The 20,091-nt window shown below is 44.3% G+C and overlaps 1 protein-coding gene across 2 annotated transcripts in view; it reads left to right on the top strand.

Annotated features, from left to right (window-relative positions):
* The window catches only part of GOPC (golgi associated PDZ and coiled-coil motif containing), a 147,639-nt gene that overhangs the window by 77,837 nt on the left and 49,711 nt on the right, over positions 1-20,091 (top strand). For both annotated transcript variants that reach the window (XM_030198546.1, XM_030198545.1), the window contains one exon: positions 10,170-10,335. In XM_030198546.1, the coding sequence (XP_030054406.1) occupies positions 10,170-10,335 (166 nt within the window). The remainder of the gene's footprint in view (positions 1-10,169; positions 10,336-20,091) is intronic.

Below are 20,091 nucleotides of genomic sequence, written 5' to 3'. Positions count from 1 at the left end.
TATGATACATAATTTTACCTTCCATATCATCATGCTGATCAATCCATAGACTGGTGGGATGTACCGAAGCAGTACTCACCTAGGGCGGGACATAGAAATCCCTGACCGCAACACTGAAGCTCCAAACCGGGCCTCCGCCTGAGCCGCCACAGTCAAGCGGTAATGACTGGAGAAGGTATGAGCCGATGCCCAAGTTGCCGCCTTACAAATCTCTTCCAAGGAGACGGACCCGGCCTCTGCCATCGAGGCCGCCTGAGCTCTAGTGGAGTGAGCCTTCAGCTGGATAGGCAGCACCTTCCCCGCAGCCACATAAGCCGCTGCAATGGTTTCCTTGACCCATCGTGCCACCAAAGGCTTGGATGCCTGCAGACCCTTATTGAGGACCTGCGAACAGCACAAACAGATGATCCGACTTCCGGAAATCATTGGTCACTTCCAAGTATTTGATGATGACTCGTCTCACATCTAGATATTTGAGAGCAGAGTACTCCTCTGGGTAGTCCTCCCTACGAAAGGAGGGTAGACAGAGCTGCTGATTCACATGGAAACGAGAAACAATCTTGGGCAGGAAGGAAGGCACCGTGCGAATAGACACTCCTGCCTCAGTGAACTGCAGGAAGGGCTCTCGACATGATAGCGCCTGGAGCTCGGAAACTCGTCTGGCTGAAGTGATAGCCACCAAAAAGACTGCTTTCAACGTCAGGTCTTTCAGAGATGCCCTCGACAAGGATTCAAAAGGCAGCTTCTGCAAGGCTCTTAGCACTAGATTGAGATTCCATGCAGGCACCACCGAGTGCAGAGGAGGGCGTAGGTGATTAACTCCCTTGAGAAAGCGCACCACATCTGGCTGCGAAGCCAGGGAAGCACCCTTCAGGCGACCCCTGAAGCAAGCCAGAGCCGCTACCTGGACTTTAAGGGAACTGAGCGACAGGCCTTTCTCCAGACCTTCTTGCAGGAACGCCAACACTGAAGAAAGTGGAGCAGTGAAGGGAGAAAGAGAGCCTGCCTCACACCACGATGCAAAGGTACGCCAAACCCTGGCATAAGCAGTAGAAGTAGAGCACTTCCTCGCTCTCAGCATAGTGGCGATGACCTTGTCTGAGAAGCCCTTCTTCCTCAGACGCTGCCGCTCAATAGCCAGGCCGTAAGACCAAAGGGGGAGGGATCCTCCATCACCACGGGACCCTGATGCAACAGGTCCCGCTCCGCTGGCAGCCGCAGAGGGCCGTCCACTGAGAGCCTGATCAAGTCCACATACCAGGGACGTCTGGGCCAGTCCGGACCCACCAGGATTATCCGGCCCGGATGCTTTGCCACCCGGTCTAGCACCCTACCCAACATGGGCCAGGGCGGGAACACATAGAGAAGCTCCTGTGTCGGCCACTGTTGGGAGAAGAGCATCTACTCCCAGAGATCGAGGGTCCCGTCCTCTGCTGAAAAAGCGCGGCACTTGGCAATTGGCCGATGACGCCATCAGATCTAGGCTCGGCTGGCCCCAGCGCTTCGTGATGTCCAAGAACGGCTGAGCAGATAGCTGCCACTCTCCGGGATCCAAGGTATGGCAACTGAGAAAGTCCGCCTTGACATTCATGACTCCGGCAATGTGGGCCGCCGACAGCTGTTCCAGGTTCGCTTCCGCTCACTGGCATAGAATCATGGCCTCCCTGGCTAGAGGGGCGCTCTTGGTACCTCCCTGGCGATTGACATAGGCCACAACCGTGGCATTGTCCGACAGGACCCGTACTGGCTTCAATGCCAGTACCGGGAGAAACTCCAAAAGCGCCAACCGAATGGCTCTGAGTTCCAGGAGGTTGATAGACCACTTTGCCTCTGCAGGAGACCAGAGCCCCTGCGCTGTCCTTCCCAAGCAGTGGACTCCCCAGCCCGTCAAAGAGGCGTCCGTCGTGACGACAACCCACTCCGGGGTCAAAAGAGGCATTCCTGCGGACAGCTTGTCTGGCCTCAGCCACCAGCTCAGCGCCTTGCGCACCGCTGGATCCAAGGGAAGGCACACAGCATAATCTTCCGACACGAGTCCAGCGCTGCAGCAGAGAGTGCTGTAGAGGTCTCATATGGGCCCTGACCCAGGGCACTACTTCCATCGTGGCCATCATAGAGCCCAACAGCTGCACATAGTCCCAAGCCCGAAGAGGAGAGGCTACTAGGAACTGGTCCACCTGAGCCTGAAGCTTGACAATCCGATTGTCTGGCAGGAACACTCTGCCCACTTGGGTGTCGAAACGAACTCCCAGATACTCCAGGGACTGAGTCGGGCGCATCTGGCTTTTCTCCCAGTTGATGATCCACCCCAGGGAGCTCAAAAGAGCAATCACCCGGTCTGAAGCTCTGCTGCACTCTGTGTAAGAGGGGGCTCGGATCAACCAGTCGTCCAGATAAGGATGGACTTGTACTCCTTCCTTGCGTAGGAAGGCCGCGATGACCACCATTACTTTGGAGAAGGTCCACGGAGCAGTAGCCAACCCGAACGGGAGGGCTCTGAACTGGAAGTGTCGGCCCAGGACTGCAAAACACAGAAAGCGTTGATGAGGAGGCCAGATGAGAATATGCAAGTAAGCTTCCTTGATGTCCAAGGATGCCAGAGCGGAGAGTCTCCATTCGGAAGTGGCGAACTTTCAAGGCCCGATTGACCCCTTTGAGGTCGAGGATAGGCCGTACAGAACCTCCTTTCTTTGGTACCACAAAGTAAATGGAGTAATGTCCCTTGCCAAGCTGATCTTCTAGCACCGGAACGACCGCACCCAGGCGGATCAGATTGTCCAAAGTCTGCTGCACTGCCACAGCTTTGACCGGAGACTTGCAGGGAGAGTGCACAAACCCGTCTCTTAAGGGTCGGCAGAACTCTAGCTTGTAGCCGTCTCTGATGACTTCCAGCACCCAAGCGTCTGAAGTTACCCTGGTCCACTCGCCCAGAAACGAGGATAGGCGTCCTCCAATCTGCTCTGAGCCATGGACCAGGGCCCCGTCATTGGGTACGAGACTCTGGGGGAGGACCAGAGGACGCACCTCCGGGACGGCGGTCTCTGCAAAAGGAATGCTGCTTGGGAGAGAAGTTCCTTTTGAAGGAAGAGGGGGCAGAGGAGCCCGACTTGCCCGGGCGATACCGACGGGCTTCCTGAAACCATCCTTTGGAGGAACTGGGGCGGGCACCACTGGCCCGAGCCCTGACCTCCGGTAACCTCTTGCCCTTAGACGTGCCGAGATCGGTCACAATCTTGTCCAGCTCGACCCCAAAGAGCAGCTTGCCTTTAAAAGGCAACTTAGCTAGGCGAGACTTAGAGGCGTGGTCAGCAGACCAATGCTTCAGCCAAAGCCAGCGCCGTGCAGAGACTGTCTGAGCCATACCTTTAGCCGAGGCTCTCAAGACATCATACAGCAAGTCTGCCAAGTAGGCCAAGCCCGATTCCAGGGCCGGCCAATCAGCCCTCAAGGAAGGATCCGAGGGGGAAGCCCGCTGCACAATCGTCAGGCACACCCTGGCCACATAGGAGCCGCAAACTGAGGCCTGCAAACTTAAAGCAGCTGCCTCGAAGGACGACTTTAAAGCCGCCTCCAATCTTCTGCCTTGGGTGTCCTTTAGGGCCGTGCCACCTTCCACCGGCAACACCGTTTTCTTAGTCACCGCAGTGATTAAAGAATCCACGGTAGGCCAAAGAAAGGCCTCCCGTTCACCTTCAGGCAGAGGATAGAGGCGGGACATAGCCCTAGCCACTTTAAGGCTCGCTTCTGGGAAATCCCATTGAGCTGAAATCAAGGTGTGCATGGCTTCATGCACGTGGAAGGTTCTAGGCGGGCGCTTCGTCCCCAGCATAATGGCAGAGCCAGCAGAGGCTGAGGGAGAGACGTCCTCTGGAGAGGAAATCTTCAAAATGCTCATGGCCTGCACTAACAGGTTGGGCAAATCCTCTGAGCGAAAGATCCGCGCTGCAGAGGGGTCATCCGCTCCATCCGAGCGGGAATCCGTCTCCTCCAAGGAATCCCCAAAGGACCGTTGGGAGAACTCAGATACGCTGCCCTCATCTACATCAGAGGAGACCGAGCCCTCTAGGGCCTTGAAATCCACCCGAGGGCGTTTGCTTCCGGAGGCCTCAACCCCTTTATCAGACAGGGGAGCAGGGGCAGCGTTTTGCATAAGAAAAGCCTGTTGCAGCAGCAAAATGAACTCAGGGGATAAACCCCCCAAACTGTGCACTTCTGCAGCCTGGGCCACGGCCATAGACGCACCCTCAACCGGCGCTCGCAAGAGCGGGGGAGAAACATGCTGCGCATCCAAAATGGCGTCCGGCGCGAAACTCCGAGAAGGAGCCGCATGGGTAGAACGGCGCTTAACTTTTGCCGCTTTCTTGCCGTTGCCCGAATCGAGGGCAACCATAGCATTAACGTCTCCCACCTCGAGGGCGGCCCAAGAAGAAACCGTCCGAGCAGAGTGGCCGGCCAAAATGGAGGGGGCGAGCAGCGGGGGATGGGTGCTTATGGCGGGAAAAACCGCCGCACCGGAGGAAGAACCGGGACACTGACCAGACTCCAAACTGACGCCCAAAAAATGCGATTCAGGCTTTGAAACCCCCGCATCCCCGCTAGAAGCGCCCACGCGGTCCGGGGAGCGATTCTTTGCGCCCTCGCCCTCCGAGGGCTATAAGCCACGTGGAGACTGATCGGGGAACCCCCTGCCCGCTACAAAAGGTAAAAATTACCTGCTTCTCGCTCCGAGCTGTAACGAACTGGTGTCCCAGTGAGCAGCTGCAATAAACGCTGATATAAACGTTGAAATAAACGCCCTTAAAGGATGTTCAAATTTTTTTTTTTTTTTTTTAAACGGAGCCAGCGGGAGGGGGGAGAAAAGGAGGGACCTGGCACCACCAGGTTTGCACTTGCTCAAGAAGAGCCCTCAACCCCAGGTACTCAACAAAACCTAAGAATTAGGCTTGGAGACCTAGCCAGAGCTGCTGCTGTGTGTGACCACCACCTGCTGAGATAGAGAACATACTGAGGAGTTTCCGGCAGCACATGACCATATATAGGGAGGCAAAAGGATTGCTCTCTATCTCCACCTGCTGGTAGATGGACACAACCCACCAGTCTATGGATTGATCAGCATGATGATATGGAATTAGGTTACAAGAATCTGAAGTAAATTGGTTACAGTTTTTGTACAACAAAGAGCTTGGTTAACAGTTGGTGTGTAGTATGATAGCATTTAACTTTCAAAAAGGAGACTATGATAAAATGAAAAGAATGGTAAAAAAAAAAAAAAGGAAAGAAACAGGAGCAGCTGCAAAGGTCAAAATTTTATATCAGGTGTGGATGCTGCTCAAAAATACCATCCTGGAAGCTCAGACCAGACATATTCCATGTATTAAAAAACGAGGAAGGAAGGGGCAAATGACAGCATGGTTAAAAAGTGAGGTGGAGGAAGCTATTAGTGCTAAAAGAAAATCCTTTAGAAAATGGAAGAAGGATCCAACAGAAGGTAATAGGAAATAACATAAGGAATGGCAAGTTAAATGCAAAGCGCTGATAAGGAAGGCAAAGAGGGACTTTGAAAAAAAGATTGTGTTGGCAGCAAAAACACAGAATTGTAACTTTTGTTTAGGTATATTGGAAGCAAAAAGCTGGCCAAAGAATCAGTTGGTCCGCTAAATAACTGAGGGATGAAAAGAGCAGTTAGGGAAGACATAGCCATAGCGGAGAGATTAAATGAATTCTTTGCTTTGGTCTTCACTGAGGAAGATGTGGGAGAGATACCAGTACTAAAAATGGTATTAAATGCTGACTAGTCAGAGAAATTGAAACAAATCTCTGTAAACCTGGAAGATGTAATGGAGCAATTTGACAAATTAAAGAGTAGCAAATTGCCTGGATCAGATGATATATATCATAGAGAACTGATAGAATTGAAAAATAAACTTGCAGAGCTATTAGTAATATGTAATTTATCTTTAAAATCAAGCATAGAACTGGAAAATTGGAGGGTGGCCAATGTAACACCGATTTTTTTTAAAGATTTCCAGAGATGATCCAGGAAATTATAGACCAGTGAGCCCGACGTCGGTGCAAGCAAAATGGTAGAGATTGTTATAAAAAACAAAATTACAGAGCATGTACATAAGTATGGATTAATGAGACAAAGCCAATATGGATTTAATGAAAGGAAATCTTGCCTCACCAGTCTACTACATTTCTTTGAAGGGGTGAATAATCATGTAGATAGAGGTGAGTCTGTCGATATCTGGATTTTCAAAACACATTTGACAAAGTACCTCATGAAAGACTCCTGAGGAAATTAGAAAGTCATGGGATAGAAGGCAGTGTCTTATTGTGGATTAAAATCAGAGAGTAGGGTTAAATGGTCAGTATTCTCAATGGAGAATGGTAGGTAGTGGGGTTCCCCAGGGTTCTGTGCTGGGACCGCTTCTTTTTAACAGATGGGAGTAACTAGGAAAGTAATTAAATTTGCCGATGACACAAAGTTATTCAAAGTTGTTAAATCGCAAGAGGATTGTGAAAATTTGCAAGATGTTCTTATGAGACTGGGCATCCAAATGGCAGATTACTTTTAATGTGGGCAAAGTGCAGAATGATGCATGTGGGAAATAGGAATCCAAACCATAGTTACTTGATGCAAGGTTCCATTTTAGGAGTCGCCATCCAGGAAAATGCTCAATGTACAGCAGCGTCTAAGAAAGCAAATAGAATGTTAGGAATTATTAGAAAAGGAATGGAAAACAAAACTGAGAATGTTATAATGCCTTTGTATCAATGCATGCGACTGCACTTCTAATACTGTGTGCAGTTCTGGTCACCACATCTTAAAAAAGACATAGTGGAAATAGAAAAGGTACAGAGAAGGGCAAAGAAAATGATAAAGGGGGATGGGACGACTTCTCTATGAGGAAAGGCTAAAGCGGCTAGGGCTATTCAGCTTGGAGAAGAGGCTGAGGGGAGAAATGATAGAGGTTTATAAAATACTGAGTGGAGTGGAACAGGTAGCTGTGATTCGCTTGTTTACTCTTTCCAAAAATACTAGGACTAGAGGGCACGCAAGGAAGCTACTAAGTAGTAAATTTAAAATGAGAGAAAATATTTCTTCATTCAACGAGTAATTAAACTCTGGAATTCATTGCCAGGGAATGTGGTAAAAGTTAGTGTAGCAGGCTTTTAAAAAGTTTGTTTACTTTCCTAAAAGAAAAGTCCATAAGCCATTAATAGACCTTGGGTAAGTCTATTGCATATTCTAGGATAAGAAGCATAAATTCTGTTTTGCTGTTCTGAGATCTTGCCAGGTACTTGCGACCTGGATTGACTACTGTTGGAAACAGGGTACTGGGCTTGATGGACCTTCGGTCTGTCCCAGTATGGCAATGCTTATGTTCTTAGGGCTTGAATCTGTGCTATATGAATTTTCTACTGTGCTGCTTTAATATGTGTGTTTATGACACCACATCATATTATTCTTATTAGTAAGACTTAATTTGCCTAATTCCAAGTTAACCTCCTTGATTGTATTTATGCTTATATTTGTACATTTTACTGTTGTTTTGTAGTTGTCACAATTTAAGTTCAAAGTATACATGTTGTTAAGCGTGTTGAGTGACTCTCTTTGTAAAGGTGTTTAATAAATCACAGTAAATGAATTAAATTAATACATTTAACAAAATGCAATTTAAAATCATCAAAATGACAACACAGTGAAAGTATAAAAGTGAAAAACAAAAAGTAATGCAAACATAATAAATTGGTGGAGCCCAAAACACCAGTTGCATTATTAGCGTATCTTACTGACATTTCAAACTCAGTTAAAAATATCCTGTCCACTTACTGACACCAAGACACCATATTTAAAGAAAATACTTAAATAAGCATGCTTCTTGCATTTATGACCTGAAGATAACATTCAAACAAATGGGGAAAGCATGGGGAGCATGATTCATGGAATGTTTTCCAACCTCTGTGCATGTAAATGCTTGTGTGTATATTTTGGTGGGTGTTGGTGTTTGTGTTTGTGATCAGGAGAGGAGATAAGAGGAAAAGACAGTTTTTGAATGGCGAAGTTAACCTAAATCACTAAATTAACTTTGTTGCAGTGAATCAGTGTATACATTCTTCATTCTCTCCCACTGAAATGTATTGTGGCATTTATTTTGGAGGGAGTTCATTTACCTTCTGCCTCATACCACATGCAGAAAATTTACTTCTACAGCACACAAAACTGCCTTACCCTGCTTTCTAACTGCAACACTTTACTCTGTTTCTATGCTACAGAAGCTGGAACTTCTTTTCCCATAGAAATGTATTGAGCCATATTTTGGTGGGCTCATTTCTTTGGAACCTCAATTGAATTTTTGCCCAATTTTGAACTTGCCTTGTCTTTTCACTGTCTTTTATTTGTTAAACACATGGCAAGTTTCATCCCATCTTGTTAATTATGCTCTGTTGCAGAAGCTGGAACTCCTCCTATAGAAATGCACTGGGTTGTTTTGTTTTGGGAGGGACACACTTATGTCTCTAGAACCCCCAGTCCGATTTGGCCCATTTGTGAACTCGCCATATCTTTTTACTGGTTTTTCCTTCATGCTAACTTTCATCCCATTCTGTTAAATTTTTGGAGTTGTTGCTCCAGGCAGACAGGCCATCTTGATCCCTTTTGTATAATTATTTCCATTTTCTATTGGTTGGGAAAAAATTGAACAGTGAATGTGTTACATCACAAGTCAAACATGCAGTAATTCTATCCCAATCCTTCACAATCTATCTGCTGCTTTTGATACTGTTCATGACCACCTACTCCTTGATATGCTGCCCTCACTTGGATTTCAGGGCTCTGTTCTTTATTGGTTTTCTTCTTATCTCTATCACACTTTTACTGTATGCTGTGGCAGATCCTCCTCCATTTCTATCCCACTATCAGTTAGTGTACCTATTGGAACCTTTTCTTTTCTCCATCTATACATCTTCCCTTGGTTCTCTGATCTGCTCCCATGATGTCCAGTATCACCTTTATTTATTTAATTATTTACTTATATAGCCCGCTTTATGCTGATGATCCCCAGATCTACCTCTCCACACCAGTCTCAGCCTGCCTGGATATCTCACCACCGTCTGAAATTAAACATGGCCAAGACTGAGCTTCTTATCTTTCCCTCTAAACCCACCTCTCCTCTTCTTCCATTCTCTATCTCATCTTCCATGTCTCATTAGCATAACCTTGGAGTTATCTTTGATAACTCTCCTAAAACCTGTTGTTTCTGTATAACATCACTAAAATGTGCCCCTTCCTGTCTGATCACACTGCCAAAACGCTTATCCATATTATCACCTCTCGCTTAGACTACTGCAGCTTGCTTCTCACAGGTCTCCCATTAAGCCATCTCTCTTCCCATCAATCTGTTCAAAACTCTGCTGCATGACTTATATTCTGCCAGTATCGCTATGCTCATATTAGCCATCTCCTCAAGTAATTTCATTGCCTCCCTATCCTTTTCCACACACAATTCAAACTCCTCTTATTGACTTGCAAATGCATTCACTCTGCAGCTCCTCAGTACCTCTCCACGCTTATCTCTCCCTACACTCCTTCCCGGGAACTCCATTAATCTGTAAATCTCTCTTATCTGTACCCTTCTCCTCCACTACGAACCCCAGACCCCTTTCCTTTTATCTTGCTGCACCATATGCCTGGAATAGACTTCCTGAATCATTACGTCAAGCTCCAGCTCTGGCTGTCTTCAAATCTAGGCTGAAAAAAAAGCCCACTTGTTTGAGGCTGCTTTTAACTCTTGATTCTTATTCACTCATGTCTGCTTTATCATTTCTACCTTAAGTAATTCCCTTATCCCTTATTTGTCCTTTTGTCTGTCTTGATTAGATTGTAAGCTCTGTCAAGCAGGGGCTGTCTCTTACATGTTCAGTGTACAGCACTGCGTATGTCTAGTAGCGCTATAGAAATGATAAATAGTAGTAATTATAATTATGCTGATCGTAAACCCTTCAGTGCGTTTTTGATATACATTTTTGTATCCTTTGCCGAAATAAGTATAACAGTGTTATTGCTCGTTACATTTACAGTTTCAAATAGTTGAACAGAAATATGCCACTGATTGTATTTTCTCAGTATTTATTGTGTGTTTTCTTTACACTTCTGCCAAATAAAGAGTCCAACAGATTCAGTTACTGGGCCGAGATATGAAGGGACCTGCTCATGACAAACTCTGGAATCAACTAGAAGCCGAAATTCACCTGCATCGTCATAAAACAGTCATCAGAGCTTGTCGAGGTCGGAATGACCTGAAACGACCTCTGCCGGCACCACCTGGACATGTATGTTGAATCTTAATTTTATGATGCTAACAGCTATAGTTCCTGTTCCTCCTCTGTCACTGGTGTCTTAATAGAGATTTACCACATGAGAAATAATATTTGGAGAAAGCATATTGGAAGTGTAGAATACCCTCCCAGAATGGGTAGTGGAGGCTTAATAGTAATTAATTTTAAGAGGGCAAAAGAAAAGCACAGAGGATCCTTGGTTGGTAGCAGAAGCTGATCTAGTGTTCAAGTATTTAAAGTAACCTTACTTGAAAGGTTCAACAAGAAGTTTTCTAGAAGGAATGGTGGAGGGGTAATATGAAATACTAAATGCTAGCAGAAATTTAGGCAACCATGTGGCTGATTAGTATCAGCTTGGAGAAGGGATGGCCAAGGGGGGAGATAAGATAGTTATCTATAAAATCTTGAGTAGAGAGGAACAGTTGAATGTGAATCAGCTCATTACTCTTTCAATAAGTGAAAAGACTAGGAGACATTCCATTAAGTTAGTAAATAGTACACTTAAATCAGAGAAAATATTTTTCTCTCCACTGCAATTAAGCCTTTAATTCATTGTCAGTGGATGTGGTAAACACAGTATAGCTGGAATTAAATAAGAGTTTGACTAGTTCTGGCGGAAAAAGCCATATACTATTCTAGTATTCTCCCTAGAAACTTTTGCCAGCCAGATGACATTAGGGCTAGCCGGGTGGGGCAGTTCACTGTGCATTATTATAAAATTTTCCATTTAAAAAGTCCCAGGGAAAACAGCATTAATAAGATAGACGTTGGGGAAAGCCACATGGGCTTAGCACAGCTGAGCCATGAGTTTTTAAAGTATGTATGCATTTTGGGTGATTTCATTCTCCCTAATAAGATTCACACACCCACCATACATATCCTCCTTAGATGAAATCCATCTCCTTTTTGAGACCCTTGCCAGGTACTTGTGATCTAGATTGGTCATTGTTGGAAACAGGATAGTGGGCTTTGTGGACATTTAGGCCCAGATGCACTAAACCTTAATGACCCTTTAACGAAGAAATTTTCAACCACAGCATGCATTAAAGGCCATTTTCTGACGACGCTAGCAGCTAACGAAAACGGAATGCAAACGAGTAACTACCATTGAAATGTGGACAATTCGGGATGCACTACCATAACGACGATTACACCGAATCATTTACCATGATAAATTTAACGTGAGGTCAGAGCTGTCGTTAAGGCCTGAGCTGTCATCTCCCCGCTTCCCCCTGCAGCACAAAAATCCAAGCTGGCATGTTTAAAAACAAAAGTGAGATAACCAACACAAACACGTGGCTCCCCGCTTCCCTCTGCATAAAATAGAAAATGAAAACAAAATAAAAAAAGGATCGGGAGGGGGCAAAGGTGCTCGTCAGGAGCGTCCTGTATGGATGGCCTTGCTTCCCCCCTGCATTAAAAAATCAAGATTTTAGCAGCCCTGACCCCCCACCCTCCTTTCCTTTCTCTCTCCTACTGCTCCGCCTCCCGCCATTCTCCGCCCCCATGCCCCGCCCCCCTAAGGTCATCACTGCCGCTCCCCCCCTACACCGGGGCCCCCCCTCCACCTTACTGGGCCCGCGTAGCGCCTCTCACCTCTGTGTGAAGGTGCTGCACGGGCAAGAAGAACATCAGATTGCCGCCAGTCTTCAGGACGTCTCTGCTTTCCTGACCTGGGCCCGCCCCCGTCTGACCTAGGTTAGACATTCACCTGCTGTTTAATGGAATGCTGACAAGTGAGATCTAAGTAATGCAGGACGGCTGAATCCACAGCATGAGCTACAGATAATAAAGCAGCAGGGGGTTTTTCAGCCAGATAAGTCAAAACATTGATCCTGCTTGACAAGTTTAAACATTGTTTCTGTACGAGTTTAAGCTCTGTATATAAGCTACAAACGATAGTGCATAAAAATTTATAAAAAAATTGATATAAACCAAAGAAGAATTTTTTGTTATATAAGCACAGTTGAAACATGGATTAATTTATTGCAGAACACTTATTTTGAGGTGGTTGGGGGTAGTCGATGATTATAACTGAGTCACTAAAGCTGAGGCTTTAAGGAAGCACAAAAAAGAAGTGCCTGTGTGACAGTATGAGACATCCCCTTATTAAAGCATAAATAAGTGTGAGCTGCTCCACTGACAGTTTGTTGTATTTGTAGGATAAGCAGCATAAAATGTATTGCACTTTTTTGGGATCTTGCCATGTACTTGTGACCTGGATTGGCCACTGTTTGAAATGGGATTCTGGTCTTCATGGACCTTCGATCTGTCCCAGTATGGCAATACTTATGTGCTTATGAGGTCTGTCTGGGAGGCTGCAGTGGGTTCTTCGGAGCTACATTTTTGAGCAGTGGCCACATTGGTGTTGTATCGATTGAGATTAATCAATTATCTTGCCTAGACCTAAGAATGGAGGGGTACTGGTTATGAACTAAGTGGGAGGTTCACATATGCTCATCTGCCTTGTATGACAGGGAACAAATTAGAAGATGGCAAAAACTGTCCTGGAAAAAGAGAGCTTTCTAGTGGCTAGGCTGTATTTATCCTTGTAATGTGGGTAGGAATAACTGGATAAACTTGTCTTTTTATGTCAGTGTTTTACTATGTTTAGTCATCTGCATTGTCAGTGCACTCATGTGTTGTATACAGTGGTCTAGCTAGGTGGGGCCACAGGGGCCTGGGCCCCCCAAATTTCACCTGGGCCCATGGTTTTGCTGGCGGGGATCCCTAACTCCTGCCAGCTGAAGCCTTGTCCAGCGCCGGTCTCTGGCGCTGCCGCGTTCTCTGCCCTGCTCTCTCTTCCTCCTGACGTCCTGCACACTCCTTTCAGTGAAATTGAGCAGTTTCACTTAAAGGAGCATGCAGGACGTCAGGAGGAAGAGAGAGCAGGGAACGCGATGGCGCTGGAGAAAGGTTCAACTGGCAGGAGTTGGGGTTGGGGACTGTGCCAGCTAAGGTATTTGCTTCTGTGGGGTGCGGTGAGGTGGCGGGGGGGAGCGGCAGACTAAAAAGTGCCCCCTCCCACCTTAAGGTCTGGCTACGCCCCTGGTGATTTATAGGATGAATGCAGGTTTTGGCTGAGAGAGGTTTTTTTTTTTTCTGTGCAGTTGCCATATATATTTTAGGTTTGAAAGAAAAAAGTAGCACCAACTTAAGGCACTGTGTATATGAGGCCTCACCAAGATTGATTTGCCCAAAGTGGTCTGAGAGCCCTGTTCACTAATAGCTGCGGATGTCATTCTTTTCGTATGGACAGTACCACACACCCACACATCCTGACCTCAAGATCTTTCCTTCTGGTCAACAATGCATATTTCTCTTTTGTTTTCTTTTGGCTGCCACTGCACAGCAAGCTGCTTCAGCTCTGGTAATCCACTAAGTGGAGCACCCACCCCTACCTATAACAGATATGTCCTGTAGAATGCTGATAAATGCCAGTTCCAGTCCTGCTTTCCTCATTGCCAGCACCAGTCAAACAAAATCAAGGGTTGAACAACATGGTGAAACATTACATTCAAGGTGTGGCATTACCGTCAAGTGAGAATCAGGATCAGTAGGAACAGATGGTGCAATAAGTCAGTATCCAAAATGATAGCCTCTTGACTGTGGATCTAAGGGAGAGTGTGTATTGGTGGTGGTAAACTGTTTCTGCTGTTCCATTTATTGGTGTGTATGTCTGTTTCACTATGCAACTTGCTTAAGCTAATTGGTACTGCAAGAGTATTTTTAAAACTCAAGGCCTTATGCATCATGGGATTATCACAACTGAGTCATGAGTTTTTTAAAGTATGCATGAATTGCTGGCTGACTTGCTCTACCAAATAAGATTCACACACCCCACAGTACCAGTGTGTTTTATGTAACATTTCTTAATTACTTCTCCTGCTTCGATAATACATATTTCAAGGTGTTGATACAAATGCAACAAATAAAAAATAAATAAATTTTTCTGATTTTTGACTTTTCTGTGAAAGTTAAAAATCCCATGATGCTACTAATGAGAAATGGTGGCCCCATCGTGTTTTTATTATAAGATTATTTTCATATTTTTTTTGGCGTATTACACACATTTGCATAAGCACAAATTGAATTGTTAAAAGATCATGGATGTTATTCAGACCAATGATAGTTTCATTTGCTGCTTGAGTTAAACAGGGTGTTACACTTTGAGTATTGCATTCAGTTCTGGTCTCCGTATCTCAAAATAATATAGTGAAATTAGAAAAGGTTCAAAAAAGAGTGACCAAAATAATGAAGCTGCTCTCATATGACGAGATGCTAAAGAGGTTAGAAATGAGGGGGGAGATATGATTGAGGTCTGCAAAGTCCTGAGTGGTGTAGAATGAGTAGAAGTGAATTGATTTTTTTTTTTTACTCGTTCCAAAAGTACAAAGACAAGGGGACACTCATTGAAGTTACATGGAAATACTTTTTTTCACTCAACAAATAGTTAAGCTCTGGAACTCTTTGCCAGATGATGTAGTAAGAGTGGTTAATATATCTGGGTTTAAAAAAGGTTTGGCCAAGTCCTGGTGAAAAAGTCCATGGTTTACTATTGAGACAGACGTGGGGAAGCTACTGCTTGCCCTGGGATTGGTAGCATGGAATGTTGCCTCTATTTGGGTTTCTGCCAGGTACTTGTGACCTAGCTTGGCCACTGTTGGAAACAGGATACTGGGCTGGATGGCCCATCAGTCTGACCCAGTATGGTTATTCTTATGTTTTAAGGTCTTTCCCTCCGACATCACATCACATCACATAAAGATTGCTACATTATAACTGTGCAGAACATTTTCCTGGCTGACTTTTGATATTTATGTAGCTTCAATTAGTGACCCTGGTCCAACAGAACCATGTACCTTAAGGACACCCAAAATTAGTGCCTGGGGCATGTAAACTCTATTCATAAATATCAAGAGAGATGTTGTGAAAAGGAGTGCAGGTAGTTTTTTGATGCCAAGAAGTGCATTCCATCAACTTTAGCACCTCTAGGCGCTGTATCGGACATTGGGAATGCATCAGCATGAAGGGTCTCCACCTTTCTCAATGTTGAATATCAATAGCTGCCGCCAGGATTGGGTATCCTCTGATCCTTTCCTAAGGGTAAGGAAGGATTTGTCATTATCCACATTGACACAAAGGGATTCCGATGCCAGATGTCAGGCAGAGGCCAAGAAGCATTGTTGTTGATCATTCTCAAAGCACAACATTCAGAGCATCATGGCATGAAGAGCATCAATACCCTCGAAATGCCTCAAACCTGAAAGTCACATCCTCCCCAGAATCAGACGGGGCATGACAGCCTCCATCAAACTGAGACCAGGTCACTGATACTGTCTCAATATGACCACTCTGGCGAAGCCCCAGTCTTCATTGATGGCCAACTCTCGAGTAGGTGGGGTGGCTATATGCCCAGCAAGAACTATGGTATTTATTGCATTAGTGCTAGCTCCAGCCTGTCTTAGAGGCCCATAAACTAACTTGAATGCTGAGGCCTCAAAGGACCTTGGAGTTGGTCTACAGAGAACTGGTGTCGGTCTCCAGTCCTTTGACCCCCCCCCCCCCCCCCCTTTAGGCCTGAGTAGGATGTCAGTCATGCAGTAGAGAGTTGCACGGGGACCAGATTCCAACCCGTCCCTACTTGGAATCTAACCCATCCCTGCCAGTGCCTACCAGAATATCCTCCATCCCCACACATCCTCGTGAGTAATTTCCTCTGTCCCAGTCAGTCCCTTAAAAAAAAAAGGTTAATTGCGTTTTGTATTTTCATTAAAAACTTAATAAAAACTAAACATCTACTAAGGAAGAGGACAGTAACCAGTCGGTCAGAAATATCGGGCAGTATTTCTTTTGTCCGTTGAGAAACAGAATCATCCACAGTACTCGGCCCTAGCTGTGATTGTCTATCCTTTGAGAACGCAGCCAGTCGATGAAAATGACCGTTTGGATGATGTGCTAGCAACTTGAGAAGATTTTTCCACTTGCTTGATTTTTTACTTCCAGTTAGGACAAGATGTCATCAGTGATTTAATCAGTAGTAGTCAGTATACATCCACCTGAGAAAAAGCAGATGATAACGTTTTGAATGTGAAGGTGTATTTTACAAGTAATATTGTCATTACAATAGATAGAAAAATATATACGTACTTCAGATATATTTAAAGAAGACGAAGAAGAATAGAGGTCTCCCAAAAAGGTTTCCTCTATTTTCATCTTCTTATTGGCTTCTTGCAAGACAGTTGTCATCTTTTGGAGTGTCTGCTGCTGGCAGTCTATCCACCATCTCTTTCAAATTGGACAGTGCCTCTGCATATTCGGTTGGTGCTAATAAGAACATAAGAACAATCATACTGGGTCAGACCAGTGGTCCATCTAGCCCAGTATCCTGCTTCCAACAGTGGCCAATCCAGGTCACAAATATCTGGCAGAAATCCAATTAGTAGCATCATTCTGTGCTACCAGTCCCAAGGGCAAGCAGTGGCCTCCACCATGTCCATCTCAATAACAGACTATGAACTTGTCCTCCAGGAACTTGTCTAAACCTTTTTTTAAACCCAGATATGCTAACTGTCATTACCACATCCTTCAGCAACGAGTTCCAGAGCTTAACTATTCTTTGAATGAAAAACATTTCCTTCTATTTTTTTAAAAAAGTATTTCCATGTATCTTCCTTGAGTGTCCCCTAGTCTTTATACTTTTGGAACGGGTAAAAAAAACTGATTTACTTCTACTCATTCTGCACCACTCAGGATTTTGTGGACCTCAATCATATCTCCCCTCATCCATCTCTTTTCCAAGCTGAAGAGCCTTAACCTTTGTAGTCTTTCCTTATATGAGAGGAGTTCCATCCCCTTCATTATTTTGGTTGCTCTTCTTTGAACCTTTTCTAATTCCACTTTATCTTTTTTGAGATATGGTGGCCAGAATGGAACGCAGTACTCAAGGTGAGGTCACACCATGGAGCAATACAGAGGCATTATAGTGTTTTTGGTCTTCACCATCCATTTCCTAACAATTCCTAGCGTCTTCTTTCCTTTTTTTGCCGCCACAGACAGAGCAGAAGTTTTCAGCATATTATCTACAAAGACACCTAAATCTTTTCTTGGGTGCTGACCCCAAGGTGGACCCTAGCTATGTTTGCTGCTTATTTTCTTCATTTGTATCCTTTTCGCATTTTTTGAAGGATGTTCTTTTGGCTTCAGTAGCCTCTATCACCCTCACCTTTTAACCATGCTGGCTGTCGTTTTCTCGTTTTCCATTTTTGTTAATACATTGGAAATATGTCTGATCCGGGCTTCCACGATGGTATTTTTTAACGCCCATGCCTGATTTTAAAGTCCTAACCTTTGCGGCCGATGCTGAGCTCTTTTTAACCATTTCTTCATTTTGTCATTGTTGCCCTTTTGAAAATTAAAGCTGCTACAGTAGATTTCATTAGTGACTTCACTCCAGATATCAGCTCAGATTTGATCGTTATGATCACTGTTTCCCAGCTGATGCAACATTGTTACCTCTTGTACTATGGCCCGCATTCCACTAAGGATTAGATCTAAAATAGCTCCCCTTTTTGTCGGTGTCCTGGACCATTGCTCCAAGAAGCAGTTATTTATTACATCTAGAAATTTTACCTCCCTAGCACTCCTTACTGTAACATTTAGCCATTCAATTTTAGGATAATTGAAATCTCCCATTATTATAATGCCAATTTGCTAGGTTTCCTAATTTCTGTAAATATTTTCATCGTCCTATCTGCTCTGGCGGACGGTAGTACAGCCCTACTAAGTATACTCTTCCCTTCATACCTGTGGTTTCTATCCATAAAAATTCTACGCAGCTCTCTATTTCATGTAGAATGTTTATTTTGTTTGACTCAATTTCCTTTATAACATTTAGCGCAACCCCCCCCCCCCCTCCAATTTGATCCACTCTATCCTGCAATATAATTTGTACCCTGCTAACACAGTTTTCCCTTGAATTGCCTTCCTTTCACCAGGTCTCTGAAATGCCTGTTCTATCTACCTCTTCAATTTAGTGCTATATACTGCAATTCTCCTATCTTATTTTTAATGCTTCCAGCATTTGTATATAAACGCTTCAAATTGTCTTTTTTTTTCTTGCATCTACAGGGTGCTTTGAATTTAATGGGGATAATTTGTATCCTTGACTTGGTTTCTCCCTGAACCCTCCTGCTTTCTTTCACCTATTCTTGAAACCCCCTCTGTCAGGATTCCTAAAGATCCTGTTTCATAGTATCCTTCAAGGATACTCCACACTGAACCATACGCTCTGGCATTGTTTTTAAAACCATGGATCCAGCAAAGCTACGGTACATGCAGTTGATGAACTGTGAAGTATTTATTCAGCATAGTAAGTAGATGTGTTTTCAGTTGTATCATAATGGTACTGTCCGAAAGCTTTTTGAGTGAATTGCTATAGCAGTTGTTTTGTAGGTAACCCAGATGTAAATTAAGGGCATTTTGTGGCCACATCAATGGTTCCAAATCTTGAATGACATCGTATAACAAGTCTTCCTTGATTATCAGCCAGCAGAGGAAGAAAACAATTTGTATTAAAACCCTGGCTCAGCGCTCAGGTATGGAGATCTGAAAAGTTTGTTGCCACTGATTTCAGTATTAACATACTGTTCCATTGTGTTACTAGATATTATCTGTGTTATTTCACATCATTGGCAAATGAACAAAAAGTCACAGTGTCAATAAATTTGGCTACCTCAGGTGGCTAACTAGTGCCATATAAATTTGTCTCGCTGCAGTTCATGCGACCAAAAAACAAGATTTAGATTATGACTCATGAACATCCCAATTCCACATGGTTTCTTGAAAGGCAGCCTTCATAATACTGGCATTGTCTGTAGTGAACACATTGTTTTAACGTTGTACACAAAACTGTCCAGGTCAACTTCACGTCAGTTTTCTATTTCGGAGGTATGATTTTCGTCTGGTAATCGAGTAGCCAATATACATGATTCAGTTTGCCAGTTATCAATATACTGTACAGTCACAGTTATGTAGCTGCAGTTGCTTTGTGTATCCAGAGCCAGTTGTCACGCCGAACTGCAGCACTAAAGTTAGCTTGTCTATGAGTGCGATCTTCTCTTTCCTACAACACCATTGAGATGACGACAGACAGTTGACCCACAGGGCGTGACTTGGTCCAGGTCAACATTCCCATATTTACACCAATGGAGATGAACTTAGATGCTAAATTCCTGAATCTGTCCTCCTTCAACAATAGAAAAAGACCTCACAATGTCTGCCAGTTCAGATTTGATGTTTGTATTTGCTAGTATTGATAGAGAAAAGCCTGGTATAGCTGCAATCTTTGTTGCTGGCATATGGTTTGTATAATAGTCCTTGTGACCCCATAAGCCAGTTGTCCCATTACGTGAGCTCCAAGAGAATTGTCTTGCATTTCGAGCAAAGTACAGAAGGCACTCTTAACCTAATTTTTTTGTATATGAAACATGGTCGCTGTTTGAATCAAAAGTTTCTGAATGTTGGCTTTCTTTTCCATTGCCAGAACAAAATTACACAGGACTGAAGTACCAAGTCAGTCTCTGTAAAACAATTCAACACAGAAGAAATAAAAATTAAAAATGTGTTTCCTACTGTGCTGAGCAAAATTCCATTCCATTTATATGCCAAAGACTGAGGTCTGTAAACAGCACCCATGTGGACAGAGGTTCCGTCATCTCTTTTTAAGGTGATCCATATTGCTTCTTCCTT

Source organism: Microcaecilia unicolor, chromosome 3 (genome assembly GCF_901765095.1).
Source record: "Microcaecilia unicolor chromosome 3, aMicUni1.1, whole genome shotgun sequence".
NCBI classification, from domain to species: Eukaryota; Metazoa; Chordata; class Amphibia; order Gymnophiona; family Siphonopidae; genus Microcaecilia; species Microcaecilia unicolor.
The sequence above is the reverse complement of the archived record's forward strand: the minus strand, read 5'-3'. Positions and strand labels throughout refer to the sequence as shown.